The following is a 19,690-nucleotide window of genomic DNA, read 5'->3' on the forward strand; positions in this document are numbered from 1 at the left end:
TCTTGGGAATACCAAATTCAATAAGAATATCATATAATACTTCCCTCTTAACCGAGTCATATGCCTTTTTGAAATCTATGAATAACTGATGTACTGTACCCTTATACTCCCATTTTTTCTCCATTATCTGTCGAATACAAAAAATCTGATCAATAGTCGATCTATTACGCCGAAAACCGCACTGATGATCCCCAATAATTTCATCTACGTACGGAGTTAATCTTCTGAAAAGAATATTGGACAAAATTTTGTACGACGTCAACAAAAGTGATATTCCTCGAAAGTTACCACAGTTGGTTTTGTCCCCCTTTTTAAAAATAGGTACAATTACGGACTCCTTCCATTGTTCTGGTACAATTTCCTTTTCCCAAATAGCAAGTACAAGTTTATAAATTTCGCTATATAATGCGCTTCCGCCCTCTTGTATTAATTCTGCTGGAATTTGATCGATACCTGGAGACTTGTACTTTTTCAGATTTTCTATCGCAATTTAGACTTCTGAAAGCGTGGGTTCGGGTATAAATGGCTCAACAGTTTGTATTTCAATTTCGTCCCGATCATTTCTATTTGGCCTGTGTACATTTAGTAGTTGCGCAAAATAGTTTTTCCATCTGTTTAGGATTGATGGAGAGTCTGCAAGCAAGTCACCATTCTCATCCTTGATCACGTTTACCCGTGGCTGATATCCGTTCTTAAATTCCTTTATACCTTATTATTGTTTCCTTCCCCATAATACAACAAGTAATCTCCTATTTGTGATATGCCATTCCCATCTAACCTAACCTCTTGTACTCCCACGAAGTCTATTCTATATCTAGCTAGTTCTTTAGCTACTAATGTTAGCCCTCCTGTTCTATAAAGACTAGTTACATTCCAAGTGCCAAATCTCAAAACCTTATTCCTTTGCTGTGGTCGTGCCAGAGAATCAGTCCTATTCCGAGGCTTATTATAGGGATACGTAACAAGCTGTTTTTTACGGTGATGGGTTGTTAGCCCTTCGCCCAACCCCCAAGCTGGAGGACCACCCCTTATCGGCTGTCCACGACTGCTTATTCAATATATTCGCAGCTACCCTCCATATCTGGAGGCCGTCTCCTCTATCCGCAACCTGAGGACGCGCCATGCCGTGGTGATAGGGACCCACAATACATGGAACTATTATACATTACTCATAAAAACAACATATTCTTAAAAAATAGCACTGTACAAACGTACAATGCCAAAAATTAAGGTGAAGCAAAATTCTTTCTCAACTTTTCTTGTAGACTCTTACAAAACATTCGTTCACAACTAAGCAGTTATTCCTATTTGGCGCCAAACTGTTTTGTAGTTTAGCCAACATGTTAATTTAAATAATCCCCCGAATTAAAGTTTTTATATTGACAGTTTTGTATTTCTCACAGAATTTGTTTATAATTACCCTCATCTACCCTATACCATTTCATTTGATGGTTTATTCTAGCAATACAGAAATTCACAAAGAAAATAATAATTACACTAATTTGGACTAAATTACCATTGTGAATTACTGGTTTCAAATAAAGATCCATGAATTATTTAAAATATCATTATATTCAGACAGAGAACATGCTCAATACCACTTATTCAGTATCACAGATGATGAAAAAATATTTTCCGTGAAAATCATGAAATCATTGTTTTTTAGTATCAAATACTTTCGCAGGGTAAGTTAATAAAATTTTAGATTTTAAGACAGAATAATATTTAGCACAGCAACTTCTCTTGAAACAAAACCATAGATTTACAACTAAGCCAATTTTTACAAACACTCACAAAAAAAAGAAAATGTAGTACAAGTACTAGATTCCTAGCGTGAATGAAACTGATGATAGTGAGATGGTATTTGTCAAGGTGAAGCCAAGGATTCGCCATGTGAATATCTGAAATTCGCCTTAAAGTTGCGGAAAACATCGGAAAAAACCCAACCAGATAATCAATCAAAGCGGAATAGAACCCATGCCTGAATACAGTCTTGGAGAAGCTGGCACATGCACTTACCACGTGACTTACACCATGCTTTAAAGTATTACAACAACAAAAAATTACTCTATTTCAGAAATTTAAAATATATAAGCCCACATCTTTCTTGAATTTTCATTACTTTTCAAGAAAAACTCATTTTGTACAAGCAATTAAGTAAAGAAAATACTATGCAAATCTGGCTTTCAGGTAGAAGCTCCCTGTGAAGCAGGCTTCAATAATTTCAAGGGAGAAATTCTTCTGGGGCCAGGTATTGATCCCAGGACACTTCGCTTAGCACACGAATGCTCTACCAACTGAGCTACCCCAGGAACTATACACGACATCGTCACAGTTCCTCCCTTTTATCTCCACACAACTCAAATGGGCTGACAAGGCACCAGAAACCCAACTTTGAGTGCACACAATTCTGTGTGACTTAATTATTATTCAAGTCTGCTTCACAGGGAGCTTCTACCTGAAGCTAGATTTGCATAATATATTCGTTACTGTAGGTACGTTAACAGAAAGTCACACAGAATTGTGTGCACTCGAAGTTGGATTTCTGGTGCCTTTTCAGCCCATTTCAGTTGTGTGGATATAAAAGGGAGGAATTGTGTCGGTGTCGTGTATAGTTCCTGGGGTAGCTCAGTTTGTAGAGAATTCGTGTGCTAAGCGAAGGGTCCCGGCATCGATACCTGGTCCCGGAAGAATTTTTTCATTGAAATTATTCAAAGAAAATACCTTTAAGGCAAACTTCTTCAAAGAATTACAATAAAGATATAATAGCCCAATTATGTGAGAAATGCGAAAACTACTAGCAGAAATGATTTTACAAGAATACTTACCATCTCCAATTAAGATCTTGAAGGGGTCAACCGGTGACTTGCTAACTCCATTCACTTGACTGCTAGCTGCTGCAATAGCATCGAAGGCTGCAGATGCATCTCCATCTGGTACCTGCGGTAAATTGTTATGCAAGGCCATGCCATTAGTAATCAAGTTCCATTGTCATTGTAATTAGTCAAATTATGACGTCTATGACACAAAGTTTAATACTTTATTTAAATAAATTCTCCATTATTTGTCGTTTGATATATCCTCCACAAAATGCTATTAATAAACATAAGAAGGTGCATCTACAAAGAGCGATCATTCCTAAACATCAAAGCAGGTATTGCTGAATCAATAAGAGCTGGCTTAGCAGTTCCAGTTTCTTATTAGTCATCATAATCTCCAATTTTCTCCCATTGTACCCTATCTTATGCTAAGCTCTGCTACATGAAACATGGTACAAACAATGGTGTACAAAGCTTTCTTCTAAAATCTACTGCAGGATACTGAATGTAGAATAGTCAGTCATAATCTCCATTACAAAATACTACCGGAAAACATATAATACAATTTTCACAACAAAATACTACTGAAAGGTGTGAAGTTACATAAGCAAGAGCTTGAAGAATCTTTAGCATACATGCACAGAAAACTAAACCAAACAAAACAGAATGACAAAATTCAAATTTACAATACTGAATACATAAAAAGGGCTTCTTCATTTCAGAGAAGAAAATGCTGCATAAAAACTTGAAGTTTATATTAACAACTTTTGGGAATTTAAAGAGGAGCAACCGAGATTAAAGCACTGACACTTCACCAAACCAAAATTTTGAGAAACATTTCGAAAACACTAATAGTTTTTTTCCTTGCAACTAAATTAAGTGGTATTAGCTTATTATTTCATTCAAAGCCAATGTAATATTTCCCTCCATTAGTATCTTGATTACCAACATTAATTTCGTTCAGATCATCTAATCTAACTGAAACAACAATATAGTGAGACCATTCATAATTCTGTGCAATGAACCCAAAAAATTTGAAGATACATTTAACAATAACATAACATTATACATGTACCAATTACAGACTAAATTTTCATATTTCATTACTGTGACTTAGTAAAAGTTTCAAAATTATATCGCTTTACTTCAATCTCGCATCATATTATGGAAGAAAATAAAGAGAGAGTGGACAAGGGGGAAGGAGCAAAAGAAACTGCACAGTTACAGACTTTGTCTTTCCAGGATTAGAATGTCTGTCTACAGCACGAAAAACTAATGAAATAGGTAGCTATCTGACTAGGAATGAACCTAATACGACATTAATTAGACTATAGCAGTGTGTTACATTCAAATATTACCTTATCTCTTTCAAGGTAATAGAATATTTCGAAATTTGGTTTGTCTTTTGACGAGAAGGTGCATAGGGAACAGAGAAGTCTACCTTATCAAGCTATTATACAATGGTAACATAAAAACTTATCTGTCAATTAAATAAAGTAAAGGCATTGCGTTTTCTAGACATATAGTTTTTATAACTATTATGGCCTTACACCAATGAATTTTTGTTCCAACAGCAGAGAATATTCTATATACATGTACATGCCCCACTCTCTCACATGCAATTTTGACGGACATTCACAAACAAACACATTGATTTGGGACAATACACACTAAAACGAAATTTGTGATTAATGCTCTTTTCCTTGTAACACATGCTACTACAATATAGGTAGTTTAACTTCATGAGATTTTCCATTAAGTAATTACATTTAAATGCCCCAATCTAAATTTAATTGCTTCTTTATTATGAAATACGTGAATTGCATAAAAACTTAACACAGCATCCAATAAATATTTTAGCAGATACAACTTCGAAAGTGCTTCTTTCGTGAAATACACTAAAATGATATGTGGATTTTTGGGTACGTTCACTGATTCAGGAGACATTTAGATTGGAAACAGAAGAAAATGCGAGCTTCTAAAGATTTTGGGTCTATCTTCGCCACGAAGTTTAAAAGAAGCAGAAAAAAGAAACGTCATTCATGACTCTTACAAATGGCTAAATCAACTTTACTGACAAAGATGGTCCAGTCACCTGTAATGGGCACAATAACTACAATTTATTTTTCTCTTCCCTATTCTCATCTCAAGACGACAAACTGCTGAATAGGAGGGGATTTGGGATGAATGTGACCTACTTAAAAAAAAAAATATCAGACCAAAAAGACAATAACAAACGATAAAAAATAATACTTCAGAAAGAATGTTACTACCTTAATTTTGTACAGTAACAATCCTATACATTCATAAATAAACACATATATGGTGGGAGTGCTTATGGGCTTTACATATTATGAAGCACAAAGCAACAAACAAAAGGGTCTTACCATGGAATTGGAGTGGGTACTCTCAGAGCCATCTGCATCTCCATCAGAGTCGCTCTAGAAGAGCCCAACATAAAGCAGGAAAGGTTAGGCAACACCCAAACCAGCATCAGCACCATGCCACACGATCACAAAGAGAGGTAACACAAACAAAAACTCACTGTTATCTTCCTAGCTTCAATTACAAGACTGAAGGATATCAAGATGCTATATAAAATTTTCAACTAACCCAAAGGACCCAAGTACACGAATAATTCTATTTCTATTTATACGTAAAATTTGAGTTGTACTACGATTCCATTTTCTCATTAGGTGGAGTACAAGAAAGTAGAATAGTGTGTGAGATGATGTTATATGATTTCATAACATATACTGAAGGTTTTATGTTCCTAATATTATAATTATTTACAAAGACAAACCATAATTATTTATTATTATTATTATTATTATTCCTTAAAGGGGATTATTCCTGTGTTCGACCATGGTCTGGAATTTAGGTTAAGTTCAGATTTAAGACCTCTCCTGGAACCACATTATCATAATCATCCTATCACATCATCGAGGTAATGTAACTCCGCCTTCCAGGCGCCCCAACCTCAGAAGTGGGTTACAATTAAGCCACGGCCAGGAGAGAAGACCAGAAATGTCGAAAAGACAACCTGGTGGCATTGGATTTAAAAAAAAAAAAAAAAAAAAAAAAATTATTCATATCATGAACAGTGTGTAGGGCATACCTTACTACTAAAGTTCCTTGGTATACAGCACTGAGTACCTGTATACCTATAATCCTACATAAGTAATACAAATTACATTTCACATTATACCAGTGGTTTCCAAACTATATACTGTTGTGTCCTGCGGTGTTGCAGCAAACTAGTATGGATGCTGTAGAATTGGGTCACAACCACTTGGATGTTCCTTCTAGAGTTTCTTAATTTATTGTTTCTTTAGTGCTTTATTAATATAACAATTTTTTCTCTAGATGTCATAATATATAACTACAGTACCAAGAGCAGTCTAGCTACTGCTGCTCCTTTGAGTAATATGAGTAAGAATTTTTACGTGGGAGGGAACCAACCTGCTGCACAACCCCCAACTTGGAGGACCAGGGTTTGATTTCGAGAAAATAAAAAAAATGGTTCCAACATATACAAAGAATGACACTATCAAAACCAGTTACATGCCTTTATGAATATAAACCAAAAGGAAAACGAAGTACTAGTCGACCATGACTATGATGGGAAGACGATCTTTGACTCGGAACGGACCGGAATCGGTCCACCTTGAAGTAGATGATGATGATGATGATGAGCAGTAAGAGCAATATGTTATAATTTATAGCCAATTACGTTAAATTGATTTCACCCATGAAAATGAATCGCTTTCAAGAGCAATTGTTACTGCTCAGTGACTCTTTTGAAAACACTTTTTAGTACACTGTAGATATACAAGACCCCAACACCTCCTGAAACCGCATCTGAATTTATCTCTGCATAATAAGAAAATTTTATGGAACTTCAAAAGCAATATTTACCATTGCACAACTAAATAAGTTTTGTACATCTGCAAAAGAAGAATATCCACTACTAAATTTTACAAGTTAAGAGAATTCCAATTACATTTGAAGGTTACACGGGAATAACGAACAATGTCCATCAAAAATCGAAATTGAGTTAATAGTGCCATCTGATAGTAGAAGGGGAGTACTTTCATTTGGCTGCATTGGTATTATGTAAGAACGAAAATTGTCCTCAGTATTCTGCGTTAAAGTTTCTGTATACTTTGGAAGAATGAACAATGTCACATCCATCCCAAGAAAGAACGAACAATGTCCATTTTAAACACAGAAACTAATGCAGACAGCTTTTACAAACTTGATCTTAGAGTCATAGCACATTGCTGGTTAGTTTTTTTTTTTACATATGCCAATACAATCTGTATTATACAATAATAATATTATTAAATGACTGTATGATGTTTAGCTGTTATTCCATGTGACAATAAATTCCATTAATTTTCATTAGAACTACTTGTGAGCATAATACAAACAGCTGTACTATTCCAGTGTTCAGATGTCTGTGGTAGGGTATTGATTATTTCCTTTATTATACTTTTATGGTACATACTATAGTGTTTGTGGTTAGTGCAATTTATTTTTATAATGTCTGACGTTAGAGAAAATTAATTATCCGGACCCATTCCATGTTCTATAAATTCAAGGAAGAGAAAATTTACAGGACGTGTTACAGATGCATAAAAAATTCGTGCTATGAGTTATATTATGGGAGAAGACTGTAAATATTCTCGTTTTCCGTGTTTTCAGAAAATAAGCCAAAGTGAAAGAAGCGATCTTATTAAACATTTCAATGAATTAGCATCATATGACACTCAAAATGCTCACCTTTCAGGACTAATTTCAGTACTTCCTGTGCAAAGAAGAAGATCCAGAAAAACACAAGCCGAAGCTGATTTTCGTAATTTTTCTTATATATATAAAATGCGAATAAACAAAGATCGGCAAAATACTGATGTTCCCGTTTATAAAACAATTGCTCTACATGGAGTAATAGGCAGACGTTTAGTCACTTTGAAAACGTCATTGACTACTACTGGAAAAGCCCATACAGAAACAAGAGTTAAACATGGAAACAGGGCTCACCAAATGAAAGGAGAGATTTTATCTAAAATTTTTCAGCACATTCAGTCACTTAGAGGTCAGAAAGTCCACTAATCTCGTCACGATAGCCGAAGGTAGTATCTTCCAGAGGACTTGAATATTTCTAAGCTGCTTAAGTTACACTTAGAAAAATTTCTTGCGAACCCTGTGTCTCACGAGCAATACAGAGTAATTTTTGTCACTAAATACAACATTAGCTGACATTTCATACATTAAATCAGAAATTTCCAATGAAAAAGATGCAAGTAAATTAGATAATTTTGAGAAGGAGAAACAAAATTTAATTTGAAAGAATGAATTGCACAAGAGAAAAGGACATAAGTTCTATGAAGTAAAACAGGCTGCACGTCTAAAATCCAGGAAGTCAGAGTATAAAGAGGCTATCTGCATGGATTTCCAAAAGAATTACCAGTTCCAAACTTTTCAACTATTGAGGGCTATTATCGTCGACAGCTGCCCTTTTATTCTTGTAACATACATACACTGTCAACAGGAAGACATGTATGACCAAAATATTTAAAGTAACGGCTCTGAGGAAGTTTGCTCTATGTTATAGCACCACTGTATGAATAATGTACCAAGCTGCGTTGGTGAACTCCGTATCTTCTACGATTCTTGTTCCGGACAAAATAGGAACTTTACGGTATTTAGATTTTGTGGATCACATTTCCCACTCGAGGTCACTCGTACATGGAATGTGACAAAAACATGGGACTTGTCAATCAGAGAGCAAGGTGTGAAGTACCCGATGACAGAAGGCAAGAGATTGCGAATTCTAGGAGGAAACCAAACCATTCATCATTGTAAACTGTAAACAGCTACAAGGCAATGTACAAGGAATTACAAATTTTGAAAAATGTTTGTTCTCCAACTGCTAGAGAATATTTCAGTCTTTCTCCCACCAATGACGAGTCACAAGAAGTCAATAACAGTGAATGAGACGATTTTATAGTTCAATCTATTCATTTACAATGGAAAATTCAGTGCAATTAGATTAGTTTGTAGATTTGTTTTTCAATAATTGTTTGGAACAATGAACACTCAAAGATAAAAATATTTATAATGGGTCAACAATATTTATAACCTTTAAAAAGGATACCCTACACGAAAGTAAACATGTGCTACATTGTTTGAAAATATTATGCCTGATTCTATTTCCAACAAATATTCAATTAAATTGTGACATTGTTCGTTCTTCCCGTTTATAAAACATAGCAAAGTAGACTTTTTGCAGTTTTGCATTGTTGTAATTCATGAAATCAAAACAATATTTCGTCACATATTTGCTTTATAATGGTACATTCTTGTGTGATAAAAAATAACAGTAAGTTAACAATAAACTATACATTTCAAGTCCTCAAACTTTAAATTTCATTTATCTCAAAATTATTCTGAATGGACATTGTTCGTTATTCCCGTGTACCCTTCATTTTTGTAAGATGAGTGGAAATCTCTACATTACACTTTTATGTGCGTACTTTCCATTACATTTATTTTTAATTCCTCGATGCTACATTTTCTGATCTCTTTGAAATAATTCAGAAATTATTATTATTATTATTATTATTATTATTATTGTTTGGTCAACTGTCCAAAGACAAGTTTTAATCTCATAGGTGATACCAATAAGGCATCACTCATGAGGCAACTAAGCCAGGAGATAACGGGTAGAGTGGCCAGTTTCTTTCCTCTTCCATTGCATACATCACTGACTAGTAAGTTATTATTATTATTATTATTATTATTATTATTATTATTATTATTATTACTATTATTATAGGCTATTATCTGAAATATCATCCACTTGGATCTAGTTCTGAATATAATAATATTGTTAAAGAAGTGAGTTTCAGGTAGAAATATGATTTTAAACCAGATCTACTGCAAAATAAGAAAACATTAGACGAATAACTACTTATTTAGACATTTATCAATCAGATGTCCACACCACAAAAACCCACCTTAATATCTATATGTTTACAATCATATGAAATTACAATTCCCCAATGATAAACCTAAAGATTACCAATTTTATCAAATTATACCTACTTTACTTAATTTCACCAACCAATTACAACTACTTATTTAAATCACTCTTGTAACTACTACCGTCTTTAACCAAATGGCTGAAATTAACTCAGTCAGATAGGGATATCATGCCATGCTAAGTCACTCTAATACTTCCGTTTGTAAGTTCATACCTTTAACCATTTTAATGCGGCAGACTTTTTAAGTTCTGAAGTGGGTGCTAGCACAGAGCGATTCAACGACGTTCTCTGAAACTTTGTCTGGTGATAGACAAAAGAATTGGTTAAAATAATTAAAAAAAAACCAAACAAAATCAAATATAAAACAACAGCATAATTCAAAATTAATTTTTTTAGTGTGCAGAGAGAGATTATGCATCATTATGACAACTAAACTAATAATGAGGTTAAATAAAAGAAATTAATATTAATACAGTAAAACCTCGTTCAAATATTTCTGTTTTTAAGGAATGATTTCGAAAGTTCCAGCAAAACTACATAAAATAAAGGTAAGTGATTTCTGCTTTTATGGAACCCAACTTTAAGGAAAATTCCTACATTTAAGAAATATATCTGAATGGATCTGCAAATACACATCTCGTTTTAATGGAATTCCAAACCTAGTCCAAACGTTTGTGATTGATTTCTGAACAAGTGTCTAGCTTTAATACATTATGATCGAATAGTATGTACTGATATCTCGATTGAAAGTAAGCTTGTCTTTGTATATGAAAAATGTAAATTTCAGTACTTCAAAATAAGTTATGATTTTGTAAAAAACATATCATACCGCATGTTTGCGAAAGTTTACTATTAATGAGTTTTTGCTAATAATAAATTTTATGGATATTAAGAATATGTAAATACAACGTACTTCAATGGTCTAAGAGTTTTCTAATTTCTAATCTCAGCCATTTCTTGCTTATTTAAGTGGAAATCCCCCTTTTACGAAAAGCCAGCTTTTAAAGAGAAAATAATTAGTCCCCCAGACATTCGTTAAGAAAGAGTTTTACTGTATATTGTTTGTGATAAATCGTTTCAATTTATGAGAGACTTTCAGTTTAATTTGAAATAAATATCGTTCTATACATTACTGCTTAAGTCTACAGAATTATAAACAGTTGGTTATAAAATTATACCTACAATTTTAATAAATTTATCATGCATTCAGACTTGCATGGCATTGTCCCACACGTTCAGGCCATAATAATATGTCTTAAATGACAGATTTTATTTTTATGGAATATCATAGATAAAAAATATTCAGTATTTAAATCATCTCCAAAAATGTTATTTATTAAAAGAATGGCTCAAAATGATCGAAACACTTTCACATACTTATTATAAAGTAATTAATAATGGTACAATAACATTGAGTGCATCATTGTTAACAAAACTCTCCAAGTTTCGTTTTTATCAATGGAAGAAGTCTGTTTCATACTTTCCAATACAGGAGAGACAGTTTGGCAAAATGGCGACTTTACAACACAATTTGTTTTTCGTACTGCAAATAGGGAAGACGTACTCAGTAACAATACTGCAAATGTTCATATTGTTTCTCCTTTCTAATGACATGGCACTCTGCCTTGTTTCCGTAATAAAGTATCCATTTCTCTCAATGAATATCTGCCACATATTTGGATTGGACGTGCTACTGCAATTGATCTGCTCTACAGTGCTAGCTTCTCAGGTCACCAGTTGATTCCATGAGATTTCTTTCTTTGGGGTAAATGAAGGACGACGTCTATGGCAATCTCTGCCACATGAGTTGCAACAATTAAGGTAAAGGATCATTGCTACGATTGTATTCATAAACAGAAATATGTTAATGACAATGTGGCAAATACCTAACTGTCAAATTTATGTAAGTAATTAACACAGAATTTTCACATTCGGTGTTTGTAAGATCTCAAATAAAACTTTGAGAGTTTCGCTGACAATTGATGCACATCACATTATTGTATCATTAATAGACCTGTATTGTATAGGACATCCTGTATTTGAGACTATAAAAGCTTGCCCTTATTGACCTCATACAGGACGTCTAAGATCCTGTACTTACAGACTAATAAAAGAATGGATTTTTACAGCAGTGCTGTGTCTATTTCAGGACCAAATGTCTATGTCGAAAGGGCATTTTCTGTTACTAAAAATAAGTGTAGGGATAAAAGGAACTAATGTTCCATAGATCTCACGAAAGCTGAGGTCCAAGTTACCTCAAAATGTAATCAGGTTGTCATTCATTTTTTAACCAATTAGGATAGATTAAAAAAGAAACAAAATCAATAATCATAATATACGTTGTACTATACAGAAATGCGATAAATTCAGCTTATAAACACGTATACTTTTCATTAGAAAACAGTAATTTTATTGGATAATTTAGTAGCATAAAATCATTTAAATTGTTATTTTATTCCAAATCTCTATCACAATAAAATAAGCTGCTAATTAGGAATTCAGTGTGAGTGTTTTTAGATAAGTACAGAACTATGGCAATAATATGGCATAATGTGCAAATGGGGATATCTCAAATTATGTGCATTTTTCTTTCAATAAACATCACACCTCAACGATTAACCTAATTCTGTCCCTTACTGACATTCTGAAAACCTGATAACCTTAGATCTAAACCTTTACATTTTCATAGGTGTACATTATAGAAGTTAGCGTCCTTAATATACAAGTGCGGCAAAAAGCTGCTTGAAACCATGTAACACAGCGAGAAAGTGGAACAAAAGTGTAAATAAAGACATAAGAGTGAGGTATTTTTACATGCAAAAAGACTATATGTGCACAGAAATTACGTATATGTGCAAAAAAAAGAAGTACAAGTGATAACCATACAAATGACATCCCATTGTAGTTCTTCTGTTCACAAGTTGTTTTGAGTGCACATAATGGTAAAAAGTGTGTTGAAATATACTTCACAGATGTTCCACAGGAATGTGAAAGTTCCTTTGAAAGACAAGAGTATGAAAACGGTGTATGAATAGCTTCACTCAATAAAAATGACCAGCCTTCCAAAAATTACAATTTCTGAACTCTTTGACTGCATTCACATAAGAGGAACCCACAAAATAATATGATTCCAACAGTATTTCCTTCAATGCAATGTAAGTACAAGTAAACTAAACGACATTCTATTCAATAATTCATACATCTCGATGGATAAGCACGAAACCTGTAGCCATAGCACAAAAGTTCAAATCTGATCATCCATAATGATTTTTTAAATTGTTTATCTTTACAGAAATTAATAAATGATATTTTATTTAATAAATTGTTGTGTCTTCTATCAAGGCTAAAATATATTGGAATGGGAATCATTTAGGCACATCATATTAAAAGAAAAGAATATGAAACAAAAACATCATCTATTGAGTTGAAATCAATAAATAAATAATAATGGGCATGGGTATACTCTAACACCCTGATTCAAGTGCCTTTTACACTCGGGAAAGATCCAGTATTCAATTTGATAAGAGGCTGAATGGACCTTGGCGACTTTCTGAAAGTTTTGGCAACAGGAAAATTCCTGCCACCACCTGGGATCTTCTAGCTTGTCTAGTAACTGGATGCTAATTGTTATAAACATACTGAAATAATATTAGTAAAATTATCATTTAAGACATATGAACTGTCTTGTCCTTCTGTTATGCATCGTTTACAATGACGCGACATACGTGACACGACACAGCGACGCGACATTATATAAATTATGGCCCAATAGGAAATCCGAGTTCCATGATGTCATGACGCACATCGCGACGCGACAAAAGTTAAAATTGAGTTAACTTTTACAGCGCGACGTTACCGGAATGCGTATGTGTTTTGTTTATAATGGCGTCGTCTGCAACAAAATTGAATACTTTTTCAGATGAGATGCTGATAGAATTGGTTAAAGGATACCCTGAATTATACAGAATGAACCGTGAGTAATGTCATTAATTTCTAGAGGTTATTCTTTCGGATATTTCAAACAAAAAAGGTTAATATAATTTTGCTCGTTTTCGCTTCACTTTCGAGAAAAAAATTGTTTTATGAGAAACATTTCATGGCGTATAGGCTATTTTGGGAAAGCCATTGAATTAACTTAATTCCCAATATGCTTAGTCAATTTAAGAGAGCATTGTATTATGATAAAAAAAATAGTTTTTGTCGTTCAAATATACAGAAATTCCATGTGAACAACTGTAAATTTTCGTTCTGAAAAGGAATTTTAAAACGTTACATTTGTTACATCAAATTTCTGCGTATTTATTATCATAATACAGCACTCTCTTAAATTGACTGAAAATATTGTTAATTAAATCAATGGTTTTTCCAAAAGACGGTAAGAAATGTTTCATATAAAACAGTTTTTATCTCGAAAAGGAAGCAAAAGGAAAACAAAAATTACATTATTTTTTTTTGTTTCAAATACCTCAAAGAATAACCCTCTGTAATTAATGACATTATTTACTGTTCACCTTTTATATTACGATTTGTTTACGTGAAAAACATAATGCTTTCCATCCATGGCTCCCATGAAGTTCGGAAAATTTACTTTTTTCTAATAGGTATCCTTCCACCTTCGTGAAATTGTCCTCAAAAAGTTTCCACTTAATGAGGTGCTTTTTAATTTATCCCAGATTACAGGACTTGTTTCTAAAACTATAGGCCTAATGGACATTGTGTAGTTAAAATACGAAAATCGTAAAGAGAGAGAACCAAGTTCTTAAAGAGAGATACCAACTAATAGGGAAACCTAACCTCAAAGTTACGCTTAGACGCTCTGCTGGATGCCTCCCGCATTGGAAGTTTTTGTATTTGAGGGCCAATGATATGCAGGACATCATCAAATTGCGAAGATGTCATTCGCATATAGTTATGATATGTTGATTTCTTCTACTCCAAAAACCGAGAAGGCAGGCATCGTTTCATTTTAATTTTCCTAATCAACACGAACCAGCGATTCAAGTCGCGGAATTGTGAACACCAGTCCGCGACGCGATACTGCGATGTCGCATCGCGTGTCGCGGATGTCGCGTCATTGTAAATAAAGCATTACCAATAATTATCAGTTTTTAATACTTAATTAAACTTCATTTTACTTAATTCTACAAGTAGGGAGTTACACAGAGCCATCTCCACACAGATCTAAGCTATTGCCTTCTTATTTTTATCTGCCTCACTATAAATTCGTTATTAACCACTAAGTACACATCAACATGAATGCAACTCTCACTGTATAACATTATTTAATTTCATAAAAGCATTTTAAATTTATGCCACTAATATGAAAATTAAAGTTTTCTTCTGTCACAATAATATGTTTGTATTTCATTTACAGTGGACTGTAATGAATCAGAAAGTGAAAAATAGTATGAGAAGTAATACCACAAAAAGACACTTAAAGACATAATTTAATTTCTTCTATCACCTAACTTTGCACGTTTAAAACAGGTATGAATGAGAAGTTCAAGAAAACTGATTAGTTTTATTAGTCACCAGCAGATATAAGATGAAAGAAAACGAGACAAGGCAACTGTGAAATTAAAACCCATATCATTAAATTAAACATACTTTCTCATTACACGTATGACATAGTGATTAAAATAGCAGTTTTAAGTAAATATCTGTCCAACAAATTAAACATTTCTTTCTTTTTCAGTCGTAACACTCCCATTGCCAAAGTTCTCTAATGTACAAATCCCTAGAGTAGAGATGTACAACTCAAAATAAAGATGAAGGGTGCCAATTCTTGCTCCAAGCTTCAAACTGATACTATCATCTAAAGATTTTAAAAATTTATCATATCTACTAAGTGACATAATGCCAACGCTTCCAACAACCTTCAAGCAGATATTGCCATTCAGGATTCCATAAACCTTACTGCATCTACTAAACTGGTCTGATATACTACGAGTAAATCAACATTTTCTGGAACATATAGCACATAGTTTAATTTATAATTATTTATTATGCTTTACAAAGTAAAGAACAAAATGTCAATAAATCACAATTTTGACATAAGGACTTACAGAATCTCCTGTTGTTAGGGTAAAAATTATATTTAAAATGCATATTTCCTGCAAACATTAAGGAAAGGCAATATTGCATTGTGACAATGAAAACAAGTAAGGAACTCGGAAAGAATGGCTTGGTTCAGGCTGTTTCTCATCATCCATGACATGTTCCTTTCACCAAACTGCCATGCACAATCTTTCCCCACACGAAGATTAGTACATATTCTCTTTACATAAAATCTAAAGTGTAAGTACAGATTCTAAAAATCACGGTTTATATAAATATTTATTTTCACGTGTTTATTACTTTCACAACTATTTCCCAACATGCACCAAAAACAAACATGAGTTCTATTCTGCACATTTTCGTGCAGGATCCCCAGATTCCCCGTCAGTGAAACATCATTGTATTTCCACTGCTTACAACTTGGAGTATGAGGTATTTTATTTTTTAAATATAAATAATTTATGTAATACTTTCACGAAAGATTAACATTATATCGAAAGTCAGAAAATATTACCGTCTTCCCCAAGTATATAAATTATGTGTAATATTCAGCAAAACAAAAACACAAAAATGTATCATCATATTAAATGAAGTTAAACTAAAAGAAAACCTATATACCGTTTATAACACACACAATTACCTAATCTACACTCACTCACTTAAAACAGAGTTTACACGTAATTACTCTCTCATGGTCTTAGTAACATAAACTTAACATGAGCTTTCCATTGCAATGGGTAACTTGGAATGAATTAATAACTTACTAAAGAAATTAATTTAGTTTATAAATATGTCAATCACAAATAAGGTGAAATTATAAACTTTTGAAAATTTACTAAACTAATACAAGAGAATAATTTCAAGAGAAAAATTGTTCCGGGGCCGGGTATCGATCCCGGGACCTCTGGTTGAACATACCAGCGCTCTCCCAACTGAGCTACCCAGGAACTCCACCCGACACCGTCTCAACTTTTCCCTTTATATCCACACAACTCGCGTGGGATGACGAAACACCAGAGACCCACATCGAGTGCACACAAACTCTGTGTGACTTGGAATTGTGGTTTTCTGTTAACGTACACAGTGACGTATATATTATACAAATCTAGTCTAGTCTGAAAGACTAGATTTGCATAATATATACGTAATATATACTGGTACGTTCAACCAGAGGTCCCGGGATCGATACCCGGCCCCGGAACAATTTTTCCCTTGAAATTATTCAAATCTGCTTTACAGGAAGCTTCACCTGAAAGACTAGATTTGCATAATATATACGTCACTGTGTACGTTAACAGAAAACCACAATTCCAAGTCACACAGAGTTTGTGTGCACTCGATGTGGGGCTCTGGCGTTTCGTCAGCCCACGCGAGTTGTGTGGATATAAAGGGAAAAGTTGAGACGGTGTCGGGTGGAGTTCCCGGGTAGCTCAGTTGGGAGAGCGCTGGTATGTTCAACCAGAGGTGCCGGGATCGATACTCGGCTCCGGAACAATTTTTCCCTTGAAATTATTCAAATCTGCTTTACAGGAAGCTTCACCTGAAAAACTAGATTTGCCTAATACAAGAGAGTCTCAAATCTTATAAATGCAAATCTTTAAATAAAATTACATTAAAAACTTTCTCAGAAGTGTCGTATACAATCATCAGGAGGTTATCCCATTATTTTCACAAATAGACCTAAGATTCGTGGATTCGCACTTAGCTAAGGTCAAACTTATGTGCTCAAAATACTAAATAAAAAATGAATTCTTTCAGAAGGGAAGTGAAGCTAGGGTTTCATGCCATACATTGTTATGTAAAAAAAATCTACTCCTAGAAAAGACGGCTCCAAGTAAAATGGCTCCAAGTAAAATTTATGGGCCATTTATTGTCCACGTCAAAATTTAACTCTTCTAGTCATTATTTTCTAGAAGTATCATATCATCAGGGGCTTCAAAAATGAAATTTATAACTGTTAGATTAGAACTCAATACATTCCTTGATGATGTAAATATCTAGAGATAATGGAAACCAATCACCTTTTTAAGAAGTGCTATGGGAGTTCTTTTATACATAAAATATGACGTTTCACTGAATATTATACATGCACACAAGTTAGTAAGAAAGTTAAATAAAAACAATAAGCTTACATCACGTCCTAGTGCTGCCACTCTATCACCTAGGCCATCCACTTCATCAGCAGGGCGAGCATTAGCTGGTTTTCCAATATATCTGCCAAGCTGAAAGAAGAACATAATTAAATAAATATAAAAAAATTCTCCTTAACAATAATCTAGTACAACAAATATTGTAACACTTTTCTGATATGAAATCCTAACCTTCTTCTCGCACGCACGCACGCACACACACACACACATATACAGATATATATATATATATATATATATGAAATCCTAACCTTCTTCTCGCACGCACGCACGCACACACACACACACACATATACAGATATATATATATATATATATATATATATATATATATATATATATATATATATATATATATATATAAGTGTACTGTAACATAGCAAACATTTTCTCATATTGTAAATTTTATATAGTTATATAAATAACAAGAATGCTGTAACATGGCGAACATTTTCTTATATTATAAATTTTATGTACTAACTTACTAAACACATTATCTTCAGTGGTCTAATGATTAATGTACTTGCTTCAGGAATCAAATATCATAGGTTCAAACCAAGATGGCTTTTGATTAGGGACCAAAGATACTACAGCTGGGGACCATTAAGACAGGAAGTGTAAAACATAAAAACATATACTTTTCATTCTGTAACAGACAATTAATAAAAAAAAGCTGCCAATATACAAGCCAAAATAATGCACACTATAATTTTCAAGATTTTTATACTTCTCAATTAAACTAAGGAAGAAAACAGTAGCCATGTTCAGATTAAATACACTGCATGATTGTTTAGCATCACAACTCCACAAAATTAGTATCAAAGATTCACCACACTGCATCATCTGCAATAACCTGCCACTATTGTGACGAAAAACCATCTCCTGAACTGCTCAGCCATAAAAGAGAAATATAGAACTGTTGTCAACCTCCTAAGAATCTACTAGAACACTAGATAAATGCGATAGTACTTAGAGTCAACACCATTGAAATAATAAAAAAGATGTTAGCTATTATTTGTTATTACCAGACAGTGAATTTTCGGTCCCTACACAGTGACAAAATGTCACGTCCCTTGGCTTACAGAAGGAGCGTAGCAATGAGTGTGATGACTTGTCTGCAACTGACTTGCACCTAACATTCAGTATTGGGACCGAAAATCTGGTTATTAGATTTGTTTACTGTATTATTATTGTGGTTGCAGGGAAAGATGCAACTTCTGACATTTCTAGTACAGCATTTGAGATGTACAGAGCCAAAGTGCAACATTGCAACTAAACAGCATTTCCTCTTCCCTCACCCCAATAGCAGATAGTCAGCTGGAGGGCAGCGGGTGAATGAGCAGGCAGGAAAGCACAAAAGGAAAGTTAGGAAATATAATCTATGTGACTACGTCATGTCCACTTCGTTGATTATGGCGTTTGGCAATGGAAAGACAGCTTTAGTTGTATAATTTCGAATAATAATAATAATAATAATAATAATAATAATAATAATAATAATAATAATAATAATAATAATAATAATAATAATAAACTAAACATCTCTCCTCTGTCGTCAATCTACCTCAAAATTTTCCAATTACTTGTTCAACACCATGTGCATCATAAATCAGGT

The 19,690-nt window shown here is 33.5% G+C and overlaps 1 protein-coding gene across 11 annotated transcripts in view; it reads right to left on the bottom strand.

Moving 5' to 3' along the window:
- Positions 1–19,690, bottom strand: part of Sec31 (secretory 31) — an 87,247-nt gene that overhangs the window by 43,996 nt on the left and 23,561 nt on the right. For 9 of the 11 annotated variants that reach the window (XM_069849455.1, XM_069849452.1, XM_069849456.1 and 6 more), the window contains exons 10-12: positions 18,058–18,147; positions 10,082–10,168; positions 2,829–2,940 (exon numbers count right to left, since the gene is read on the bottom strand). In XM_069849455.1, coding sequence (XP_069705556.1) covers positions 2,829–2,940; positions 10,082–10,168; positions 18,058–18,147 — 289 coding nt within the window. Of the gene's footprint in view, positions 1–2,828; positions 2,941–5,206; positions 5,261–10,081; positions 10,169–18,057; positions 18,148–19,690 lie in introns of all 11 variants that reach the window. The other 2 variants (XM_069849457.1, XM_069849461.1) reach the window with 2 other exon arrangements.

The sequence above is a fragment of the Periplaneta americana genome, chromosome 16 (genome assembly GCF_040183065.1).
Source record: "Periplaneta americana isolate PAMFEO1 chromosome 16, P.americana_PAMFEO1_priV1, whole genome shotgun sequence".
NCBI lineage: Eukaryota > Metazoa > Arthropoda > Insecta > Blattodea > Blattidae > Periplaneta > Periplaneta americana.